The sequence below is a fragment of the Nicotiana tomentosiformis genome, chromosome 7 (assembly GCF_000390325.3).
Source record: "Nicotiana tomentosiformis chromosome 7, ASM39032v3, whole genome shotgun sequence".
NCBI classification, from domain to species: Eukaryota; Viridiplantae; Streptophyta; class Magnoliopsida; order Solanales; family Solanaceae; genus Nicotiana; species Nicotiana tomentosiformis.
This window is the reverse complement of record NC_090818.1, coordinates 115,364,199-115,388,512: the sequence shown is the minus strand read 5'-3', so window position 1 is coordinate 115,388,512 and position 24,314 is coordinate 115,364,199. Positions and strand designations below refer to the sequence as shown.

At 35.8% G+C, this 24,314-nt stretch overlaps 3 protein-coding genes and 1 long non-coding RNA gene across 6 annotated transcripts; 1 reads left to right on the top strand and 3 right to left on the bottom strand.

Annotated features, from left to right (window-relative positions):
- Positions 1-10: 10 nt before the first annotated feature.
- LOC104097649 (zinc finger CCCH domain-containing protein 11) lies at positions 11-7,036 on the bottom strand. Of its 2 annotated transcripts, none has more exons than XM_009604252.4 (8): positions 6,702-7,036; positions 5,888-5,972; positions 5,286-5,426; positions 5,073-5,170; positions 2,688-2,876; positions 2,447-2,577; positions 2,229-2,328; positions 11-702 (listed from the first exon to the last, which is right to left on the bottom strand). In XM_009604252.4, exons 1-8 carry the CDS (start codon positions 6,867-6,869, stop codon positions 466-468), a joined length of 1,149 nt encoding a protein of 382 aa, XP_009602547.1. In that variant the 5' UTR covers positions 6,870-7,036; the 3' UTR covers positions 11-465. The 2 variants fall into 2 exon arrangements, with proteins under 2 accessions (XP_009602547.1, XP_009602548.1); XM_009604253.4 differs by having other exon boundaries at positions 11-684.
- Positions 4,176-4,543, bottom strand: LOC138896569 (uncharacterized). Its single transcript, XR_011409930.1, has 2 exons — positions 4,453-4,543; positions 4,176-4,373 (listed from the first exon to the last, which is right to left on the bottom strand). It is a non-coding gene; the product is annotated as an uncharacterized lncRNA (long non-coding RNA).
- Positions 7,037-10,339: 3,303 nt separating the features above from the next.
- On the top strand, positions 10,340-21,785 carry LOC104097648 (pentatricopeptide repeat-containing protein At5g02830, chloroplastic). 2 transcript variants are annotated; one of them, XM_009604251.4, is made up of 12 exons: positions 10,340-11,040; positions 11,496-11,583; positions 13,557-13,761; positions 14,508-14,615; positions 15,333-15,497; positions 16,115-16,705; positions 18,295-18,360; positions 18,478-18,558; positions 19,141-19,238; positions 20,242-20,449; positions 20,855-20,915; positions 21,217-21,785. In XM_009604251.4, exons 1-12 carry the CDS (start codon positions 10,512-10,514, stop codon positions 21,564-21,566), a joined length of 2,550 nt encoding a protein of 849 aa, XP_009602546.1. In that variant the 5' UTR covers positions 10,340-10,511; the 3' UTR covers positions 21,567-21,785. The 2 variants fall into 2 exon arrangements, with proteins under 2 accessions (XP_009602546.1, XP_009602545.1); XM_009604250.4 differs by having other exon boundaries at positions 10,375-11,040; positions 13,536-13,761.
- A 250-nt stretch (positions 21,786-22,035) lies between these two features.
- LOC104097647 (DNA topoisomerase 6 subunit A) lies at positions 22,036-23,544 on the bottom strand. The gene has a single exon (XM_009604249.4). It carries the CDS (start codon positions 23,450-23,452, stop codon positions 22,190-22,192), a length of 1,263 nt encoding a protein of 420 aa, XP_009602544.1. The 5' UTR covers positions 23,453-23,544; the 3' UTR covers positions 22,036-22,189.
- Positions 23,545-24,314: the final 770 nt, after the last annotated feature.

Sequence of the window (24,314 nt, the reverse complement as noted above, 5' to 3'; positions counted from 1 at the left end):
ACTCTATCAGTTCTGTGAGAATAAACATGGAACTTTGATTACTTCCTGGAACATGTTTGCAGATGACAGACAACATAACACCTATAAAACTGTCAGCAAACCTCAACAGATGACATAATGGCCCTCAAAGAATTTGTAATTTATTGAGGGGAGAAGGCCACCCCATGCTTCAAAGCATAGTAGTAGCAGCAGTAATTAAATACAAATGATAGCTCTCTATGTTGCTGGCAAAACGACTAAAAAAGTTCAATTCATCACAAAATTCCGGAAGCAACAGTCACGACTCATTGAACTGAGGGTAAAAAGCCTAATAAAATAGCAAACTATTATTAGGAGCATCACGACACGGATATGCTATGCTATTTCACTCCACCCCATTTGCATGCTATAATGATTCTGCATCACGTAGACATGAAAGAGCATGCACCGAAAAGCAGATCGTACGCAAAAATTGGGGCACAAGGATCAAGCGTGACTACCAGGTTCATTGATTTGTAACGATGTTTTTGAAAGGCTAGCTTCCAGTTCATTTAACTCGTCCACATCCAGGTCATCATCATCGTCGTCATCATCATCATCAAAATTGTCATTAACTTCGTTGTTATGAGAAGCCTCACCACCATCATGAATATTCTGGGCTGACATTGAGGAGCTTGCCTCATCTCTAGCAGATTCCTTATTCTCCTGTAAAGGAAATCTAATCTATTTAGAAAATGATATGCAGACGCTTTTGCATATAAACTAGCAGCACAACACAAGAAATGCACATGGCAACAGTTTATTTTTTTTAATAAGCAAGCAAAAACACATGGCATCAGTATCATGCTCATCAAATGTCCAAACTAGGGGATCATTGGCTAATAGGCATAGCTTTGTTTAATTTAAAAAACACTGCAACTATTACACACTTGGATTTTCAAATCTCTTTCTTAGGAGTGGCAAACGGGCGGGTCGGTTTGGGTATGGTTCGGGTCGAAACGGGTAATGAAAAACGGATAGATTATCCGACCCGACCCATATTTAATATGGATAAAAAATGGGTTAACCAACGGATAACCATATTATCCCTGACTTCTTGAATATGAACATTTTTGGGAGAATTCTTAGTCTCCCAAACTTGAGGAACCCCCAATTTGAGGCTTTACAAATGTAAAAGTTAAACCCATTGGTTACCTATTGGTTATCCATTTTCTAAATGGATAATATGGTTCTTATCCAAATTTGACCCATTTTTAAAAAGTTCATTATCCAACCCATTTTTTAGTGGATAATATGGATGGTTAATTGTGTTCTTTTAACCATTTTGCCACCCCTACTCTTTCTAAAGTAATACTTATACCGCCGTAGACCAACAACCACCACATGAATGCACACTTTTCTGTCTACTTTCCCAAGTCATGGCTAGATTACAAACACCATGCTTTGGCCCTCCCAAGCAAAAACTTACCTCTTTTAATGATCAATAAGATCTGTGGTTAAGTAAACGCTTTCAAATAGATGCTTTAGTCTTTCATTTTGTATTTCATTCTGCATATTTTAGAAAATTTGTCATCTGCTAGTTCTATCGAATCTTGCATACAATCTACCAAGGCAGGTGAAAGTAGAGGGAACAAACTTTTCAAGCAAGACCCCTAATCTTTGCCTAGTACAACCTATCACTTAGCTGAAAATATTCAACTCTGAATATCTCGCTCAGGTACTATATAACATAATTTTAAAAATTTCAGCAAAAAAGGTTAAGTCATATAAATCAACCTCATAAATTTAAACCCCAATAGCAAGAAAATCAGAGAGCATTCCAAAAAAAGCATGTGAAGAAACAGTACTAGTAAGTGAATCTGACTGGCTTACCTATCAAAAAAGTGTATCTGACTAAGACTTCCTCTCGAGTTAGATTAAGAAATGAATGAAAAATTCATCATGATGAAGGCTCCAGAAGCATCTCAATCAAATTATTACTTTGATCAAATGGACACTGTTTAATCTAACAATGCGAATTATTGCTAAAAGTCAACAGATCATTATACATTGTTGTTTTTTTATGCTCTCTTACCCCTACACACAGGTTAATTGCTTAGTCCCAGACATTTTACCTATCCTAGGTTATGCAGTACTATAGATGAGTAGATCTATGACAGTCACCAGTGGACAACGGAAAATCTTGAATGCTCAACACAGTCCAACAAAGGATATAGAACGCGGAAAAAAATTGATCATAACATATTTACCTTCGGGGGTTCACCAGACTCTTCTTCCCTTTCATACTTGTCATAGGCCCCGACATCATCCACAAACCAGCTAGCGTCCGACATGAACAGCTCACGACCACTGCAAGAAAGAGAGCATAAGATTTGCCAATAAGTATAAGCATCCACCAAAAGAGCTTTTCCCAGCTGATGACCACATATTATTGACTAAAGAGGAAAAGAAGTGAAAAGAATGATACCTCATGCGATCATTCTTAGCTCTATCTGCCCTCTGCTTAGCTAAACTGGCCTCTCTTTCTTCCATCTTCTTCTTTTTCCATTCCATAAACAACTCAGTGGTCAAAGGAGTTGAAGCAGTCAATTTTGCACGCTGCAGGCAGAGCAGAAAACATGTAAAGCAGTTCCATTAATGAACATGTTTATAAAAGTTTTAATGGCAATCAGTAGTTGGCAATATGAATACTCAGATAGTACAGTCACCTGTTCATCAATTTCTTCTTCAATAGGCATCTTGTCAGCTTCCTCTTGTAACAAAGCTTTCATTTGTGACTTTAGAATGTATCCAGGAGGAAGCGCATGCCTGTAATGGCATTCTTTACTACCATTTGGACAGACCCAAAACCAACCATACTGCTTTTTCTCCACAGCTTCCAAAAAGTATTTACATACCTGCATATAAGCCAAATCTAAAGTTTGAATTCAGAAACAAATACTCCCTCCATTCCAATATGTTTGGCAGTATTTAACTGGAGGCGGATTTACGGAAAAAGTTAAAACTTTAGGCACATAAGCTAAATATGCATAAATGCTATAAAACACCAAAAGAACCCCTCCTTTCCTATCCAGTGGAGATAACAGTAAGCAGAAAATGAGCATGTAAAGATTAAATAGTTTCTGGATACAAAAGGTGCCAAGCTTTTTTTATTTTGATTATTTTGGCATGGACTAAAGAGGAAAGCGTGCTGAAGAAACTGGAATAGAGTAGTAAATTTGTTGCTACAATACGACTTTTTCAAATGACAAACTAAAATGAAAGCATAAAAATACACCTCAAAATGAGGAAATATGGTCATAGTTACTACGTCAAACCAAAGGACTACATATCATTGTCCCATGCTCCATGCAATGAAAAATCAAAATAATTATGACAGTTAAGTGGAGTGCTAGAGCAGTAACATTTCTTCCCCAACTCTCAATGTCCACAAATACTTAAATGATATTGCATGCATTCTGCACGACCAAACTATCTAGGTCATCCTATTTTCACATGCTCAAAACTCTGGGGAGCATGGACCTGTCCCTCTCCCCTGCTCCCACTTAGGTTTTGTGTCAACGGCAAGGTCCAACCCGTGATGCACGCTCAATCCACACTTTCTGCGGTGCGTCCTTACCATTAAACCAAAGCCCTGGGGGCTTTTAAGGTCATCCTATTGGCCAGCGCATGACAACCAACCACGAACTTTTAAAAGTCTATCTATCATAACACTTATCCAAGAGATACACAAGTTTATAGTCACATCGCATCATTTCCTCCGGTACTCTTTATCCGTCCTGATTTCTAGGTACATAACATTTTGCCATCCATATTCTTGAGATTGCGATACACAATCACTAGGAACCACTTGATGTCCAAAGGCTAACCAGAAACTCATGGAATCACTCAACCAAACCTCAATACCAACCAGAATATCATGGATTAGCTCAACAAATTTATGGGGATTCTAATTTTTTGGTGAATATGACAAGCTCTGTTTTCAGCTGTCACTGAATCTGATTGCAATCTTCTGTCTTCACTTTTCTAAACATGTAGATGTTTCTGAGCAAAGGATAGTACAGTTCATGAACTGGTAAATAGTTCTATTTTTTGGGGATCAACAGAAAAGAATATTTCATTTAAAAAGAGCAGTACTAAAATATCTGCTCTGTGGTTTACCATTTCTCCTTCGTATTACTAAACTATGAAAAATTGTAGTTTCTATTGCTTTAGTGAGAATATTTTTCTGTTTTGTGGATGATAATAGGATATCACAATAGCCATATCTAATTTGGAAGCTTTGTTCCATTTCAATGGACTAGTTTGCTCTTGTCACCAGGCATAGTATGCTGATCACAATAAATTCGCTGTTGGTTTCTGCAGGTTGTAGCTGACCAACTTCTAGGAAGCCTCTGAAAAGTCATAAAACATGTAGCAGAGAGCGTCAAATCCAACAACAAAATGCCTGGTAATGCAAAAGTGTGGAAGAACCTTTCTTCATTGAAAATATCTCTGAGAAAGCCTTTCTTCAGTATGTTACTTCCTGAGTCTATGAGCACACCGATTCCTCATTATTAGCTACTTCTGTTTGCCCACATATTAATAAAATTAGTACTTTACCAACAACAACAAAAAAAACTACTTTTTTCCATATCTTTCACCCATTTACTTTACAGAATTCAGCAATTTAATTTAAATAAAAATCATCAAGAAAGGACATTAGGTGCAACGTCTGCAGATTCTGTAAGTTCTATGACTAGTTACCAAGCTATTGCATACTCGTTTGACGTCTAAAACACTATGCAATGATGATCTCTTGTATCTCCTAGAAGATAAATACTTGACCACATAAGGATTTCATTTTATACAAATAGACCATAACCAAAGTTTCCTCACAACAGTAAATATCAGTGGAAAGTAAATTAGGTAAGAAAGTAACCATTTAGAAGATCATATGCAATGAATTTTATCCTGAAATCACTGCTATATTGGTAAGCTGATATCAAATGATTGAAAGGGTCCGATCAACAAATTCAAATCATCCCCGGAATATGACTTTCAAGTTTGGACCAAAGCAGTTCAAGGTATACTCTGGAAAGGATAACACTTACAATGTCAGTTGGTTTGTTCTTGTTATACTCTTGGCTTTTTGATGCCACGACCTTCTCCAATGTCTCTTGATCCCAATCCTCCATTGTTTCCTTTCCATCTATGTTTTAGACAAGAAATGCCAGTTAATAAACACCAAAACCATAATACAGATTATTACACAGAAACAGAAAAGTTTATGCAAAATGTCAACTGTTAAGGTGTTGTTTAACCACCTTCATCACGCTTATCACTGAAAACATCAATCTTCTCTCCTTTTCGCTGAACATTCAGATCGTGAGAGAACTTGCACTTGAAACCCTTAACACATTGCCCCGCCTTAAAGAACTCACATAAGATAGATTTTGGATCAACACCTGAACACAAATTCCCAACATTCTTGAAATATGATAATTTTTGCTGCAGCATTTCATATGAAAATTTGAAACAAGATCAACCCTTTAAAGCAAGAAGCGAGTGAAACAAAACAAACTACTACTGATAAGAGACAATGATAATCAACTATGAACGATAAAAAAGTCTCTTAAAATAAATTGACAGGCTATATTAAGCCATATTCGGAATTGCCATAATAAAGTTACAACGTTTATCAGCTTTATAAAAACTGGCAAAAAGTCAAGTTTATAATTCAGCCTTCGACAGACCCAGTTTGATGTAGGAAAGAGCAGATAATTGCTACAAGTCTTCCTACACTACATTTCCAATTGTTTCGATCAAACAAAGCCACTGTAACTCTTTAATATTGAGACTACTATGCACCAACCAAAAAAAAAATATTGATGCCAGAAATCAGTCAGAAGAAGAACATGAATAATACCAAGAGGCACTTTAGGCTGGCTAATAGCGACTTTGAACAATTCGTTCAGCTCTTTCTCTTTGGCTTTCTCTTCTTCCTTCTTTTTCTGTGACAAAATTGAGCTTACTTGTCAACATTTAAGCAAAAGATCACACAAAAATAATACTACAGAAACTACAAACAATCACATACTAATTGGGGTCAGGCGGCCAGCTATGTGATTCACTTCATTCGATCTATTTGGGCTCGAAACGGCACAAACAAAAAATGCAACAACTATGTAGTCAAATTCAAGTTAGTTGGAGTCAGCTATATAGAGGTCTGTATTCAACCTGCCTTATTTGGGCTTAAAAATATTTATAAAAAAACAAAAAAAAAACTACAACAACCATGTCTTAAGCATCCAACGGATGTGGCCAAGTGGTCAATGAAGTGAGGAGAATCATGAGGTCTAAGGTTCAAATCCCAGCAGAGGCAAAAAAATTCTTCCCATCTGCTCAGGCAAGCTAGCCCGGACACCACAGTTATTTAAAAAAACAACTGTGTCTCAAAAACAAGCTAATTAGTGTAGGATATATGAATCCTTTGCATCCACCTTCTCTATTTCGGTTCGGAAAAAATCACACGAAAAGAATACAACACAAACTATGTATCAATTCCAAACTAATCGAGTCAGCTATATCAGTCCTCTCTAGCCTGCATAAGACAACAATTCCAAAAAAAATGATACAACAAGTATACCTCAAAAATCTAGCCGATGTGAGTTACATCAATACTGTATATCTATCGGGGAAAAATACACAAAAAATAATAATAACACAAAATAGCGTAGTACCTTGGCATCAAGTTTCTTAGGGTCAGGTTTAGGCACAGCATTTTGCTTAAGGGACTGAACATATTTCTGGACATTTTTGGACTTATTTTTGTTTTTCAGACCGAATGTCTTGTCTTCTACTACCTTCTGCTTCTTTGCTAAATCCGCTTTCGATTGCTTTGGTGGCATCTTTATATTATCATCCAATCCCCACAATCACCTAGATAGTTTCGTCGCAAAATCGGATTTTTCCGGCGATTCAAAACCCTAAAGGCGGCTCGGAGATTAATGAGTGTGGCCGGAGGCGGAGATGGGGTTCTATGTGTGACGCTTTTGTGAGAAGGTGTTTTAGGGGAAAGAAATGGTTAAAATAGCAAATCTTTCAACTTTTGTAAATGACGCTATGAGTCCTAATTTGTTGTGAGAGGTACACTATAGTCACTAAGAATAAATGTTTTCTTACAATAAAGTCTTTTTTTTTCTTTCTTAAAATTTTTATCGGCCTAATAAAACATGTGAAGACTTAAAATTTTTAGGTGGCTAAGGATTATTCATCCATTGATGAGTTGTTGGTATGGATAAAGATTCTTTCGAGTTTCTTTCACATATAAAAGATTTCGGGGTTACGCCATAAGTAATATTTGAATTCGTGGACCTTCGACCTAAAATGATTCTGGTTTACATTTGCCTTATTTGGTTATGCAATTTGTGTTAGATTAAGTCATACATGTTCACGTGGTTCGCTAAAAAATAGGTTTCTATAGAAGTTTACATGGATACTGATATATGGATTTTGTTAGAACAACACTCAACCTTATGATTTGAGATATAAATGACATCGGAATATGAAAATGGAATAATTGAAGATTTGGGACAACAATCGACAACTAACCCGATTGCCTTTAAAGAACAACGAGATAGAACCTCATATGTAGAGAAAATTAAAAAAAAAAATTACTCTCAAGAATCTTGACTCTTGAAAATAAGTAATCCAAAGTTAAATGCGAACCAAGAGGTATCAGATCTCTCTTAAGAGTTCTTCTAATTTAAGAACAAAGCATATACTAACCAATAAATTAGCTAAGAAGCTTTTATATTAGGTATAACTGTGTTGTACCAATGCTATAGCAATCTATCTTTACTGCATTCTTTTTCAAGAAACTATAATATTGGTACACTACCGCTATGATACCGTTCTCAATTTTAGTTTTTTATCCCTTTTATTTTTGTTCCAACTTTGATTCATGCAATCTTCAAGCTTTTTCGAGCTATATGGAATAGCATCACACCACACTTTCATCGTCAATCATTCCTGCATATTAGAAAGGTCTAAGAATAATGCATCGTACATAACTTTTTAAATATTGTACCACATTCTCAATCACCAAATATTTTCGCGTGCAAATTGATTGGTCTAAAAAAGATCATATTTTGACCATAAAGGGCTCCTAAGTTGGCCCAAGTAACCTTGGTCATGGGATCCCCTTCCCTATGCAATAAATGTCGCAATTTTTTTTTGATGATAACTCGATGATGTTGAAGTTCATTTTGTATTTTAAAATCATCATGTGAGCCACAAATTTTAATACTAAGCACATATTACTATATGCAATATTTATGATTGCGTGACTCACTAAACATGAATTAAATAATTGGATCTTTGGCATATCATATTATACCTTTTCGGCCTTTCACAATATAATTTCATTTTCTCTATTATTTTTCATCATTTTGTAGTTTTTTATGTGATCGTTTGGTGACGTCTCTTAATTCTTTCTATTATTCCTCGTATTTCATTAATGCATGTGTCTCATATAAGAAACAAACTCTCTCTCGTCAACTTTCTCACGCTTTCATTTCTAACAAATCATGTCCTTCTAGATGTTGCTTTTATTTTTAAGTTTTATTCTTTAATAAAACAATTAAACTTAGACTTTTAATTTTATGAAGCTCCTGCATGTCCGCCTTTAAGTTTAAACAACATAATATTCTTCATAAACTAAGACTCGTTAATCTTCTTCATCATTTGATTGATTTATGTTCTTAAATTTTAAAAATTACCCATTTAATTCCAATGTGAAAATTAAGACAAAAACCACAAAAAACCGAACTATATACTCCCAATGTTGGTTAGGTGTAAGACTATAGTGATAAAAGATAATTAATTAAGAGTAATATATAATTATCATAAAGATTAAAGAGTAACACACCAAAATTAAATTATTAAAGAACGACCTGCAAGAACATACAATGCTGGGGTAAAATCCTACTAACGTATCTTGTTTAAAATTGCAAAGAGAATGGTAAAGCCTTTAGGGTCAGTTTGGTTGTCGGTTAGAGTTATGCAGGTATTAGTTATATATGTATTAATTATGCAGGTATTAGTTATGTATGTATTGGTTATGCAGGAATAAGTAATGCATGTATTAGTTATGCAGGGATAAGTTATGCAAGACTGAGTTATGTTGGGATTAGTTATGCATGGATTAGTTATGGGGAGATTAATAATATAAATATAATGCGAGTGTTATTTATTATTAGCTTACTTTATTTTATTAAAATTGTTAGTATAGTTTATATATATATATATATATATATATATATATATATATATATATATAAGTTTGAATAAATAGTATTCTTGTCATTTTGTGTTTTAATACAAGTATTACTAATACATGTATAAGTTATTCCACCTTCTACCCTTCATAAATAATACATAGATTCCCTCATAACTTATACATGTATTAGTTATGCGGAAAAGAAAAACATGAACCAAATATTGTATTAGCAATGCTACATTTTATGTGGAAAAGAGGAAAAAAAAAACAAACATTGTGTATAATTTATGCTAGCTTCTATGTGGAGATTATTTTTTCCCATTCTTTTAACCAAACAATGTATAAAGTTATCCTATTTTTAATACATGAATAACTCCTTTCTAACCGGCTACCAAACCACCCCTAAATGATTAGAAGTTAATAAAGAAAATGATACCACCTTAAGTCCTTAACAACTTGTTTGGAGGATTGTTACCTATTGTATTGTATAGTATTGTTAATTTAAATATGATGTCTGTTTTGATTGTTAGTTAAATTTTATTGTATCGTATCGTTTAATCCGTCATTACGTAACGACGAAATGTGCCACTTTATGTAACGAATTTGGTGTGGTCGCGTCGCTACCTTGTCTTTTTCTCTCAATCTCACCCTTCATTATTATAAAATAATTTTATTTTATTATTTACCCTACCTTTTTATATACCATATCATAATTTTTTTTAATAATATTACAAGTTTATTATTCATATTGTTGGTGTGTGATATCATAAAATGATGGCAAACGACACAATCTATCCAAAAATTATATTCATCAAACGATACAATACAATACAATACGATACATTATGAAACGATACGTAACAACCATCCAAACAAGCTGTAATATAGGATCCATTTCTTCACTCGCATAGTAGAAAAATAAAACAAAACATACAATTTAACCATTTTTTTCTCTCTTTAACGCAAATAAAAAAGAAGAAGGAAAAAGTAGAGACGTAAAAATAATTTTAACTTTTGATCCACAATTTTCTTATTCTATTTGTATTTTTCTCTTTCTTTCAACTTGTGAAAAAGAGTGGATTTCCTCCATTTTCTCCCATATTCCCCTTTCATTTTTATCCTTTACTTACCAAACAACGGCTAAAGTACACAGCAAGTGCAAACGCCTCCGCCTTTCAAATTCAATCCCAGTCTCCAAAAATTACAGCACAACACCAAAAATCTTTTTAAAAATGCATTTCACATCCAACAGAAAAACGGTTGGCTAGGAATGAGAGAAGCGCTGGTGATTCTTCCATCTTCTTCCATTACTCTCCCGCCCAATTCCTCCCCTACTCCGCCACATCACCACCGCAGCGCCACCGCTAAGCCCAAGCCTAAATTCAAGCCCAAACAAAAGCCTACTCAGTCTCCACTTCTATCTACACTGCGATGGGATTCCGCTTCACAGAATGTTCACGGTCTCAAATACTATGCAGAATTGGCGTCGAAGCTAGCACAGGATGGGAGGTTCAATGATTCATTGATGATCGCGGAGAGCGTTGTGGTTTCGGGAGTGAATGCGGCGGAATTCGCGGCTTTGTTGAATGCGAAGATTGTTTCTGATGGAATTGTTCGTTTACTTGAGGAAGGGAAGCTAAGGAGCGTTGTTGAGCTTTTGACGGGGGCGCAGAAGCTAGGGATTGAGCCGTTGAAGCTGCTCGATGGAGCTGCTATTGATTCTCTTTCTCGAGAGTGTAGGCGGACTATGGAATGTGGTGAAATTGAGGAAGCTGTGAGCTTGATGGAAACACTTAAAGGTATAATTTATGTGTTATGCTCTTACATTATTCTCCAATTACTGTTAAGGTATACATATATGATTTCAGATATGTTTTCAAGTGCTATTTGCTAGAGTTTAAGTTATATCTACCGGTAAAGCTTCCTTAAAGTATGGGATTTGTATTCTTGAAAATTATACAGTAAATGTGACATGATGTTGTAAAAATTCCTTACACCGACGCTTTATATAATTTTAACTCTATTTGTTAATCTAAATTAAAGGCTTAAATGACTAGTGTTTGAGTATGTATCTCAAATTCCAACATTTGTTTGGTATATCTAATATATCTAAAAAGGTGCAAAACCAAAATGCTTGAAGTTTATAGATTTTTTGAATTGCATATGGCCAAAAATCTTTCTCCAAATAGGCTTGTGAAGATTATTATAAATACATTCGCATTTTGATATATTTTAAGATATGCTATTGCTTCAGGGTGTGGTATGCCAATTAAGGAATTAGTGAAGCCGTCTGAGATTATAAGACTTTGTATCAGCCAAAGAAAGCCAAATACAGCTGTAAGGTATTACTCTTCCAATTTGGCATGAATTTGAAATGTTCTTGATACATAATGCTCCATTTGAGATGACTGCATAAAAATAAAATGGTTGTTTATCATGAATAACAAAACAGTTGTTTTTGTGAGTATGAAACAAGTAACTATCATTAAGCACTTTTCATTGTCCTTTTCTATTGTGCAGCACCTCTAATGTTTTTATTTTGACAAACTCCATGTGCCTAAGCATGTAACATATGCATCTTCCTACTATCTAGGTGGAATCACTATATTTATTGTGTTTAGACTCTCTATCAGTGATATGCTTAGTTAGCTTCGGTTTCCCAATCTTCGCATAGACCTCTTAGAGTTGGGTTTTGGTTCAAATTCTCTTTGTTCTCTCAAATAGTGCAGTTCTTCGAATATGTCTTGTAATGGTGACTCCATTAAGACATTTTTCTTTATTTTATTTATCTGAAATATCGTTTTTGACATTTACCGAATTATTCTTGATAGCAGAGTTGTTAGTTTTCCCACTATTTTCTTCTGAGGAGAATATATACATTTGTGGTCATATTGAGTGATCAATCATCTAGAATATGTTTGACTAACATGTGGCATGCATAAAGATTAATGGACATCAGAACATAGAGATCAATGTGCACCCAAAGGTATGGCCTTGTAGTCAATGAAGTGGGAAAGTCCTGGGAGGATGTGTTCAAATCCCAGCCGAAAGAAAAAACACAGCATGATTTCTTCCCATATGTTAGTCTAGGTGGGCAGAGTTATCTGGTAGCTGTACTGGTAGGAGGTAAGTCAAGGTGCACACAAGTGGACCGGGACACGGCTAGTTCTAAAACTTTAAAGTTGAATATATGTAAAGATTATGGTTTTAAGACCAAAATACACATAGGTACTTGGATATCTGTAGTAGATATGCTCGAGACTCTGGGTTTGATACTTCTTTTTCCCGAAATGAAAATAAGGAACATAATAGGACAAGATTTAGGACCTTTATCCACCATTCTCTCCTTTTCTTGGCATTATTTTAATGGTGCTTGTTGGTTCTCAAGCTCATCTCTTTTGGCGACGGCAACTAGTTGGAATTAAAGTTTACTTGCTATTTTCAAGAGTCCTTTTTCTTTATCAGAGACTTGTATGACAGTGTTGGGATAAATTTGCGTTTGATAGCATTTCTAGTTTCGGAGAACTACTAATTTGCCTTATATGACAACTTTTTAGTGTTGTAAAGAAATTGACCTGAATGGACTTATCAAAAGAATGAAATGGACCTGAATATAATAGTATGGATGCAAAGGATTCATATAGCAGCCCTAGCTATTTGGATGAGGCATAAGTGATATTCATCTCATATACTACCTATCGAAAAAAAAATTCATCTCATATACCATCTTTGAGACATGTTCCAGGAAAGGTAGTTAGACTAGTGACTTTTTCTGTTCTGTACACTCTTTCCTGTGGGTGGCTAAAGCCTCTTCAGTTGAACATACGTAACTTGTCAATGACACAGTGATAGTTAGTCATACGTTAGGCCTGCCTTCTTATTATTTCTTGGAATGGGTTAGAAACTCTTTTTTCTTTTATGATCAAGGAATGGGTTAGAAGTATTTTTCATCTACGCTTCATTGCTTGTGATTGAATTGAGGCACTGAAAAGCAGATATATGGCATACCTGCACAAAATGAATGATATTTATTACCAGGGCTGTTAGTTCACTTAAATAGAAGCTCCAGATATCTTATGTTTAGTTGGTTGGTTCACTTTATCCGCCTGGTCTTGAACTTTGTTTGCTCCAGGTACTTGTCAGTTTCCTGCATTCATTATCCAATTAATGGTTTTCTTTTCTTTTGTGCTTGGAAATTCACTTCTCTTGGTTTTATAATGGATTGAGAAATGCTTTAAACATAGTACTATCATAGAGGAAACCATGATTACCTGACATGTCTTTACTGTGTAAGTTCAATCATGACTCTCTGCAGGTATGCACATATTTTTCCACATGTGGACATTATGTTCTGTACTGTAATTCTTGAATTTGGGAAGAAAGGAGATTTGGCGTCTGCTCTAACTGTCTTTGAAGCATCCAAGCAGAACCAGGACACCCCGAATTTGTATATCTACCGCACAATAATAGATGTTTGTGGTCTTTGTGGTGACTACATGAAGTCCAGGTCCATATATGAGGTATCGTATACCATTTGAATCTTAGATAGACTTGTGCATCTAATTAATAAATCAGATTTCCTGTTACGGTAATCCAAGACTTGATGCTTGCAATCAATAAATTGCTCTTATTTATCACAATAAAGGGGTTACAGGTGATCCGATTATATGAGAAAGAAAACCTTGTCGATTCATTAAGATTTTGTTGATAAATACTTATTTGCAGAATCAGTTTATTGTTATGAGTAATAAAGGGATTTGGAAAACAATATAGTTGTATGGAGGCATGGGAATTGCGCATCACACATAGTAAAAGAAATTAGAATATCCTTGACTTCATTCTAATTCCTTATTTGTTTTTGCTTTTTTTTAAAAATAAAATAAAATTGTTGAGTAACTAACTAACTAATTCACCCTTCTCTAGTAAGTTAAGCTTTTATTAAAGTTAGAGCTTGTAATTCGGAACGAAGTCGAACTTGATAGAGTTCTCAACTTTCAAGTTCGAGTCTCACTGCTACCTGGGATCAATTTATTTCCACCTGCGCAGCCCATAAAATAATTTGGCTTGCCCATATGCTGATTATCAAACACATAATCAAAGAAACAAGCATCTCTCCTCTGAGACATTTTTTTACAGCATAGGTGGAGCTCAGATGTAACAAACTTATAAAGGAACAAGTAGAATGATCTTTTACTTTTATTTTTGGTTGTAGTTCGGCTTTATTCTTGGTTGATTCATGCGTATATAACATTAAATTTCAGTGCAGGGGTTAATTGCTAGCAAGTTTACACCAAACATTTATGTCTTCAACAGCCTCATGAATGTAAATGCCTGTGACTTGAGTTACACCTTGGATATATACAAGCAAATGCAAGTAAGCCTTTTCTTACTCTCTTTGTTCTGCACCACAAAGCACACATACACAACATCAACAAGTCTAACTCGCATGCAGAAAAACTCACATGTAAAAGGAGGTGCAGTGTCCAGTAATGAAGGGATAGATGCTCTTTACAAGTATTTTAGTTCCATTAGCTGAAATTTTCACTGCATAGATCTCCAGCACAGTCTTATTGCTGTATGATAAAACCTTATCATTTCAATTTTTATTTTTAAAAAAATTTAGGTGAAGTTTTCACTGTTTACCTCTAGTTGTTCGCGCAGCCAGTGAGGAAGTCTGTTTTACTTCTCCTTTCCATTAAGTTCCAGAGGGTTTGAGAAGCTGAGATGGACTGCTGTATAGCACTCTTTTATTTCCTGACCTAATAAGGGGAATACATTTTTTATTCCTCCAAATCCTTTCCCTTTTCATCCCAAACAAATCCTGTGTATGATATAAATTTAGTTTTCTGCTGGCACAGGGTGATTTTTTTTTTTAATCTTCAATTTGTTTCTTAAATGCATCTGATGAGGGAAGTTTGGCTAGTATTAAAGAATTCTAAAATGTAATGTTCAATTTATTTTTTCCTATTTTGTGATTTGTATTTGGGCATGGGATCTTGTTTGTTTATCAAGATTTATCTATTGTTGTGTTCTTGTTAGCTGAAAATACCAAGGAGGAGAATTTTTATTCACTTCATTTCTTGTCATTCAGAAACTAGGTGTTCCAGCTGATTTGACATCTTACAATATCCTTCTGAAGTCATGTTGTCTTGCTACAAGAGTTGATCTGGCCAAAGAAATATATGGGGAGCTAAAGCATTTAGAACTCGCAGGAACATTGAAATTGGATGTCTTCACGTACAGCACTTTAATTAAGGTATAACTGGGCCTCCTAATTTAAGAAGAATTGTGTTGAACATTTAAAACCTTGTGGATGGAATCCATTGCTTGATATCGCCCATAACTACGAACAAAAAGCTGTGAAGTCTCACCTTATTCGTGCTGCAGTATAAAACTGAGATAGTTGATGTGCTTCTCTGACTGAATATCTCACTTTACTATGTTCTCCTAGAGGCAAGGGGCTATATTAAATAATAAGGAAAAAAGAGAGGAATTCTTTTGAACATGGATCCATAGATTAGATAACACATTTACTGGTTTCACTATCCCTGAATCGTTTTTCCACATCCAGGTAAAGCTGCTGTGTGATACGTTGTTGATTACATGTTCACATCCTCTATATTTCTACACATAGTGAGAATGATGTAGAAAGCATTAAGATCTTTTTTAGTTCAATTGGATTTTTGGTGTAACGAGAAAATATCATGTTGTATGGATAGTTGGTCAAACTTGGTGGAAGACAATGTATGACTCGATCAGAGCCACACACACATCTCATACACACTTTTTTGACACGCCGTGGTGTTTATAAATGATACTTTTTGACTTATCAGGAAAAAGAATATATTCACATCCTCTGTTTTGATATTATAGGTATTTGCAGACGCAAAAATGTGGCAGATGGCACTTAAAATAAAAAGAGATATGCTATCAGCTGGTGTCACTCCCAATATTGTTACTTGGTCCTCATTGATCAGTGCCTGTGCCAATGCAGGCCTGGTAGACCAAGCCATTCAGTTATTTAAAGAGATGCTTCAGGCTGGTTGTGAACCTAATTCACAATGTTACAACATTCTTCTTCATGCATGTGTTGAGGCCTGCCAATATGATAGGGCCTTTCGACTATTCAGGTCCTGGAAGGAACATGCTCTGCAGAAGGATAATTGTGGAGATTTAGGCAGCAAGACAGACAATACCATTGATCTCTCCCCCACACTTATGGTTTCTGGTAGTATACCCGACTGCACTTCTGCTTCACCTCATGGACATTTCTCTACAAGGATTTCATTTAGACCTACTACTTCGATCTATAATACTTTGATGAAGGCATGCGGGAGTGATTACTACCGAGCAAAAGCTTTGATGGAAGAGATGAAGAAAGTAGGTCTTTCTCCTAACCATATCAGCTGGTCTATTTTGATTGACATCTGTGGAGGATCAGGAAATGTAGAGGGTGCTCTGCAGGTAATGTAATCTATTTCATTTAACTGTAACAGGAACATGGCACTTAGACCATATTTAGCTGGTCTTTTTGTTTAAAAGATGCCCTGCGCCAGTCTAAGCCATCACCTTGTGCAACTGTTGGAGGTCACTTCCCTCAGTTAGCATGCAGTAGTGCTATTTCCGTTATCTTAGTCACTGCTTTTTGTTGGGGGTTGAACATGTTCTCTTTCTTTCTTTACATTTGCGGTTTAATGTGATAAGTATCATGATCAGCATTTGAAACAAACAAGAGACACGGCATCCTGTTAGGAAGTCCCTTTGCAGTTTTGTACCTCCACTTTTATGTAAAACTTTTAAGCTGCTAAGAGCCATGAAATTAACTTAATTAGGTCTTAAGCACTCAATGACATGTCTTTTTCCTCTGCACCAGCAGTTGCTATCTGTCCTACATCTAATTCATCCAAATTCTGCTGTTGTTTTGGTTCGGCGGGCAATGGTTCTGAAGTCCATGCCCTATGCAAATTGTTCAACTCCAAATGGAAAAGGAAGAAAGAGAAGACAAAAAGATCACCTTTTCTTTTGATTGTTTTGCCAACATCTAACCAGTTCCGCTACGGCATGGGTTAATGGAGTACTGATTGTCTTGGGAATTTGCTATAACTCTTCAAATAATTGAACCTTGCAAGTACTAGTAGACGTGGAAAGATATTTTGTAGTATAAATAACTATTTGGTCTGCATATCTTACTAAATTCCATAGCTGCCTTATTGTGTGCTTGCTTTAAAGAAAGAAAGGTGGAATGTGGAGTTTAGTTAACTTTCTTAACTGCTACTTTGCCTCTGTTAGTATTTGACTTCTTTTGTTTACTCATTTCTCTAATCCTAACCTAGCTAGGCTCAGATATTACTTGGGAGATTGACATAGTTCAAAAGATATGAATTTACACATTGAAACTGAAATTAGTTATCATAGAGGACAAAAACAGGCATTGCAATTGAAATTCCTTTGCATATAGTTTGGTTGGTTGCGAAATGTTATCTGCAACGAAAAAGAAGTTACATATGCAAGAGTTGTTTTTAATTTTTATTTTTTGCTTACTTATTGTTAGCATGAGTAAGAGATTTTGTTTTGCTTTCTTGAGTATTCAACATTCAATTAAAACTTAAGAAATTTCCAATTGAGATAGGTTATAGATATTCACATTAGAAAGGCACAAAAAACTATATAAATGTTATTGTAAATATTTATAAAATAAATACTAACTTGTAATACTATATTAAGAGGATTGTAGGCAAATTAGAGGTTTGATTACAATTGATGACTTCATTCACAAATGAATAGATGTGCAAGTGAAATTCGGCTTTGAAAAAGGACTAAAAAATGGATCATGTGCAAAGTACATGACTTGTTTCGTCCAAAAGTGTAACACCTTTAGTATGAGGTTCCAACTTTTTAATGTAAATGTTAAAGTTAGAGTTGTGTGCACAACATAAAGAATTCTACAAAAAACACAGCTCTATAAAAACTAGGTATGGAATAAAAATGCAATTTTTTATATATAAGATTTTTTTTACAGCAACATGAATTACACCTGTTTCATGCAAATGCAGATTTTGAGATCCATGCGAGAGGCTGGTATTCAACCTGATGTGGTGACATATACAACAATTATCAAGGTCTGAGCTTTCTTCTCTCTTAATAGCACGTTACTTCATGAACAGTTTATATGATGTTTATATAAGTATGGTTGATATGATAGATTCACATATTGTATATTCCTCTTCACTTAACAGGTTTGCGTGGAAACTAAAGATTTCAAGAGTGCATTTTCATTATTTGCAGCAATGAAAAGATATCAGATAAAACCAAATATGGTGAGTTAATTTGTCTAGATTGCACTTAAAACGGCATTGATTTTATTTCCACCTGAAATTACTTGAATTTTATTTATATTCACACCTTTTGTTTTGAAATAACCAGTGTTATTAAAAGCCATCATTTTGTTGCCTTAAAGCGATGAAGCAATATGAAGCAAACTGTTGTTGCTTAATGGGCGGAGTCATGCCTTTTAGTGTTTCAAACAATGACTCAAAAAGTGATTTCAACGAGTGTCCTGTGCTTTTTTGAATCTCACTGTTGTAGAGTTGAATTAATATCAGCATTATTGTATATTAGATGTTGAAGTGAGTTAGTTGTTGCAATTTATTATTTGTTGTACTAAATTCATAGATGGTTGATAGTTTTTAATTTCTTGTAACTTGTGCACTTCACTTCAAAGAAGGGTGCTTTACACTTCTCCCTTTTCGCATTAAGCCTCAACACTTTGTTACTTTTTGCGCTTTTTAGAACACTTGAAATAACATTTTAAATGAATAAGGGCAATTTGGTACCCGGGGGCTGTCATGTGACATCGACAAATTCATATACAGCTTTATAACCTCTATAATGCTTTGTAGGTCACATATAATACTCTACTTAGAGCTCGTAGTAGATATGGATCTCTGCAGGAAGTACAACAATGCTTGGCTATATATCAGGACATGCGGAAAGCAGGGTATGTAACTCGAAATCTTTTAGGCTTAATGTGCCTTTTCTTATACTTTGGTGTTCCATTAGAAACTTTAGATATTCCACTCGATAGATGGGTGTTTGCTGTTGATCCTTGCTTATGGTTTTGTTTTAAAATTTCACTGCGCTCTTCTTTCCCTTTGTGATGGGATAAATGGGCAACATAGCCTGCTCCGAACAAAATAAATAGAACAGACACTAAGATAGCGGAAAGTGTAAGAATCAAGGAAAAAAAGAGAAGAAAGAAAAGCTGGCTATCTTGAAGCAGTAATGATCAGCTTCAAAAGCCATTTGCTAGTGCAGACTCACTCCTGTGACCTTGCGATGGAAATCCAATTTGGTTTATTGAACCACATGGAATCCTTAATAGTAGGAAATCCTTTGATTCCCTAAAAACTAAGTGCAACATCGTTCCCAAAAGTTATCCTTGACGGTGAGGTCATCTGTGGTTATACTTTTCTCCTCAAATTGACTTGAAATAGCATTGTCAAGGAGCTGGGTGCATGTGGTGCTGTTGACCTTGGAATTTAGTTCAATTTCCATTTTGGATTTTGTATCGATGAGCTCGAGAGTGTTGATATGTGAAAATGCAATATCAAGTTCGAGGGGATCTTGAGATAAACGGGACATGAATCAGTGGGAGGTATGTGAAAGTCATGCTTGGGAGGTGGAGGTGTAGTGGAGGAGGTTGAGACACCGTTTCCTGTGGGACATCTTGGTTTGTTCTTTTTTTAGTTTTAAGGTACAAGGATGATGGTCCCAATTAATATCATTAATAGCTTTTCTGACTTGTTTATTTATTTTCTACAGCATATGTAGAGCGTGTACAAGTTTTAGTTAGGAGGCACTTTTATATCTCCTTTTTTTTTCTATTCTTTTTTCTTTTTTGGATAACATTTTGTACCATTGGGTTAGCATTGGTCTAGGAACATAATCAATTTAATATATTCTCAATATGCTCTTCATTTACAACAAATGAAACATTGCAGGTATAAACCCAATGATTACTATCTCAAGCAACTAATTGAGCAGTGGTGTGAAGGAGTAATCCAAAATGGCAATCAGAGGAAAGGCTACTTCAGCTCTCGCAATAGATCTGGTTTAGAGCCTGAAAGTATGATTCTAGAGAAAGTTGCAGAACACTTGCAGAAGGATAATGCAAATAGTGTATCCATTAATCTTCGTGGGCTTAGTAAGGTAAATATAAAATCCAGCTAGATATTCGCACAAAAAAATTCTGGAAAAAGCAAATTAAACACACATCTCTTGGTCTGCCATTGTGATCTTATCATTTTATCGAAATATCATTATCTTGTCTGGAGGATGTCTGTCTTATCAGAGGCGGAGCCAGAATTTGAAGTTACTGGGTTCGAAATTCTAGTTCTTTTAAGTTACTGGGCGCTAAATTAAGAATTTGTACATGTTCAATAGATTTCTTATGGCAAATATAGGGTTTGGACCAAAGTTACTGGGTTCGGCCGAACCCGTAACACGTATTGTGGCTCCGCCCTTTGTCTTATACAACCATCTGATCTTTCTGTAGACTTTCATGGTTTAACATATTCTCTTGATTTATCCCATCAAATTTTTGCATACATACAGGTTGAAGCTCGGATTGTGGTTCTAGCAGTTTTGAGAATGATTAGAGAGAAGTACACTGCAGGTGAGAAAATAGATGAACTCAAAAGATCTGGCCTTTTCAACTTCAGTGTCTCAAAATATTTACTTTAGAGAAGGTTGGATCCATGCAGAGTAAATTACAGCAAGGACTCTACTATAAGCTCTTTGAATTTTTTGATAAGTACTATATACCCTTAGATAACATCTGCCTTTTACTACGATTAGATTGGCCAAATGGTGATTTCGGCATACTTGTGGTCATGTCAGCAGTCCATATAGCACAAAGATCCATCGTATTACAATAAATTTTAAAGTATCAATATTGTGGTTGGATATGGTTGCAGGAGATTCAATTAAAGACGACGTGCAAATCTTTCTAGGAGTTCAAGAAGTAGGCATACGTGCTGTCAGACAAGAAAGTGTAATTAAGGGAGCAGTAATCAAACTTTTGCAACATGATTTGGGACTTGATGTAATTTCAGCAACATCAAGAATTGGAAATGACAAAAACCAGGATGGGGTAAACAATCTGGAGAAGTGTTCAAACATGGAAGAACATGCAGAAAGAGGTATTTTACGAGCAAATATGCATTCTCCAACTAGGCGACCAGCGGTTTTGCAAAAATTGAGGATACCTAAAGAATCACTGCAGTCCTGGCTAACAAGAAGATTAGATGCTTCTATAGAGCAATGATGATGAGAAACATATTGTGTATAAAAGTTTCTGAACTCTTGTTTTTGTAGAGTTCTTTGATCTTTATTCTTTTAGCTACTGAATAGCATTGTACACTTGACAACACCAGTATACCACATGTGCTGAAAACTTCACCTTTTACCATCAAAATGTAAACAGAACAGAAGAAAAATGACATCTCTCAACCTGTAAAATAACATGTGTTCTGATTGTTGTGCTCTTGGTGCCTTTCATTAATATTTGGATTTTTTGTCGTAGTAACATAACATATATAATTATATATAGCTGTTTGGTAAAATTCCAATTATGCTTCCACTAGCTCCTGCTTGGTACATTATATTTGCATATATTAGAGGAGCAAAAGCATCCCATTCACCAAAAAATATATAAACCAAGCTATGTCTAACTATAACTCTGAACTAAAAAAATAATAAAGGAAAACACCAATCTTAGAAAAGAAGAGATCAAGTTCCAGGTTAACAAAAGCTGAACTCTAATTTGATGAAAGTTTGATATCAACAAAAAGTAAACCATACAATAACATTCAAGTAACTAAACAACGAGATACAAATTCACCATACAAGATATAAGTATGCAAGAGCTGCCATTACAGGCTGCAACACTCATACCCAATCCTGCTCTTGCAGCTTCAATGGCAAATACACTTCAGATAGATACTGAAACCCGAACGAGCTCAACGCTTGAATCTCAGCCTTTTGCTTAGTCTTCACCATCAAATTTAACTCCTCAACCCATGCTGGATTCTTCTTCACAAAGTCCTCCTCCAACAAATCCTTCCCCGTCTTAATATCCTGTTCAGTCATTGGCAACCTACATTGATCCGGTATCTTATACTTATCCAAATCACTCGGCCTAATCCCCAACCACTTGATATCCGGTGTAGTCAAATTTGCACTATCATATGACATATTCTTCGATCCACACCCATACACCGACAAAATCTTCAACCCATAAGGATCACTATCAACCAACGCTAAAACAGGCAAGTTCAGCTCCATTTTCATTTTTCTCAAAAACAATCTAGTAGCCACATCTGGTTGTCCCTTTGCAGTCACAATTATACAAGGAAATCGATTATAAAACCGATCTTCAGCCAACCTCATATAAGCTGCATCCTTTTCAACCAACAGTATGAACAATGCATCACTCTGCATATCCCCAACCCTATCAATATTTGGAGGAATAGCTTTCCCTCCCATTCCCATTTTCGTACAATCAATCATATCACCATCATCACTAAAAATTAACCTACCAACAACCACTCCTTTTTCAGCCGCAACCACATTAAGACTAGACCTAGTACATCCCAATATACAAGACACGTCATCTAAAACAGCATCAGATTGTGTTTGATCTTGAAACAACTTAACATCAGTATAAAACAGATCACGCTTAGTAACATGGATGTTTTTTGTGCAAAGCTGGTGAATAAGCTGAAGGATTCGAGTAGTAATAGTTGTTTTACGGACAGTAGACACATTGCTGAAGGCGCGGACAGAGGATTTGTCTTTGAGAATAATGCGGTCGAGTTCGGGGACGTAGAGTTGATTAGCTGAAGAACGGGAAGGGACGTTGAAAGAGAAACCTTCGCCGGCGAGGATGGAACGAGCGAGGTTAAGCATTACTGATCCAATATTGTATTGTACTTCGTCGATTGGGAGGTCGGTGACTTCACGACAGGTGGTGGAGAGGCCAACATCGGCGAGGGTTAGGGTTTTTGAACTGGAGGCGGCGGAGGAGGCCTTGAGGTTTTTTAGGGTTTGGAGGATGACGGAATCGGGTTTTAGCTTGGATTTGAAAGGGAGGGCATCGGAATCGGAGTCGGAGTCGTGAGCTGCTCGCCGGCGTTTCTTCTTGTCCGCCATTAGTGACAGTGATTACGGCGGCGTTAGTGGATAAGTGGAGTTGAAAGAAGCGGGAAAGAAGTAGTAGGTCTTTTTCTGGCTCATAGACAACTTATGGAAATGTTGGTAAAGAGAGGGGTCGTAATGCAAATAATAGTAATGTACTATTATTGGGATTATGATGTAGTGTAAATTATTTTTTGTAGGATAATTAGTTTATATATTACAAATTAGTGTACAATGTATAATCTAAAATATGTGTTTATGTTTTTCGACATTATAACAATTTGCTTATTATATGTGTATACGGGTGAAATCGGGGTTAGCGCACACCCCGACTTCCCGGTGAATCAAACAAAGTAACAGTATATGAGATCGAAATCGAAGCTGGGAACTTCTTGTACCGAGGTCCGAATGGGGTGCTCGCCACCAGGCCTGATAAGATAATATACCCCGAACCTAGAACGAGCCTCGAGACCTCGGAAAGCATGGCAACGGTTGCACACGACTAACAGAGGGCCGTGATATCCGCACCTCACCGGATATCACGACGCGGATCTCGCCTTATGTCATCAGCGGATCAATAATTGACGAGAAAGGAGAATTTTTACCTTTTTTTGAATTGTACTAGGGAAGAAACTCTCCTAATATATAAAAGGGAAGCTTTTTATTCGATAACACACATTGTAACACGCAAACTAAGGCAATGCAAATTCATTTTTCTGCTCTCTAGCTATTGAAAGTTTCTTATTTTACTGATGTTCTTTATACACAATTGGCTTCGAATTGAGAGTCCGGTCGAGGGGAGAACTACTGTCCAGCTTTAATCTAAGTCCGGCCTTAACGTCACAATTGGTTTGATTATTCTTTTTGTCTTTAACTC

Coding starts and splice junctions, on each gene's coding strand:
- LOC104097649 (XM_009604252.4), bottom strand. CDS start 6,869: ATGCCACCAAAGCAATCGAAAGCGGATTTAGCAAAGAAGCAGAAGGTA. Junction 5,427..5,887: donor CCAGCCTAAAGTGCCTCTTG/GTATTATTCATG, acceptor ATTTGTGTTCAG/GTGTTGATCCAAAATCTATC. Junction 2,329..2,446: donor GCTAAGAATGATCGCATGAG/GTATCATTCTTT, acceptor TCTTTCTTGCAG/TGGTCGTGAGCTGTTCATGT.
- LOC104097648 (XM_009604250.4), top strand. CDS start 10,512: ATGAGAGAAGCGCTGGTGATTCTTCCATCTTCTTCCATTACTCTCCCG. Junction 11,041..11,495: donor CTTGATGGAAACACTTAAAG/GTATAATTTATG, acceptor CTATTGCTTCAG/GGTGTGGTATGCCAATTAAG. Junction 14,616..15,332: donor ATATATACAAGCAAATGCAA/GTAAGCCTTTTC, acceptor CTTGTCATTCAG/AAACTAGGTGTTCCAGCTGA.
- LOC104097647 (XM_009604249.4), bottom strand. CDS start 23,452: ATGGCGGACAAGAAGAAACGCCGGCGAGCAGCTCACGACTCCGACTCC.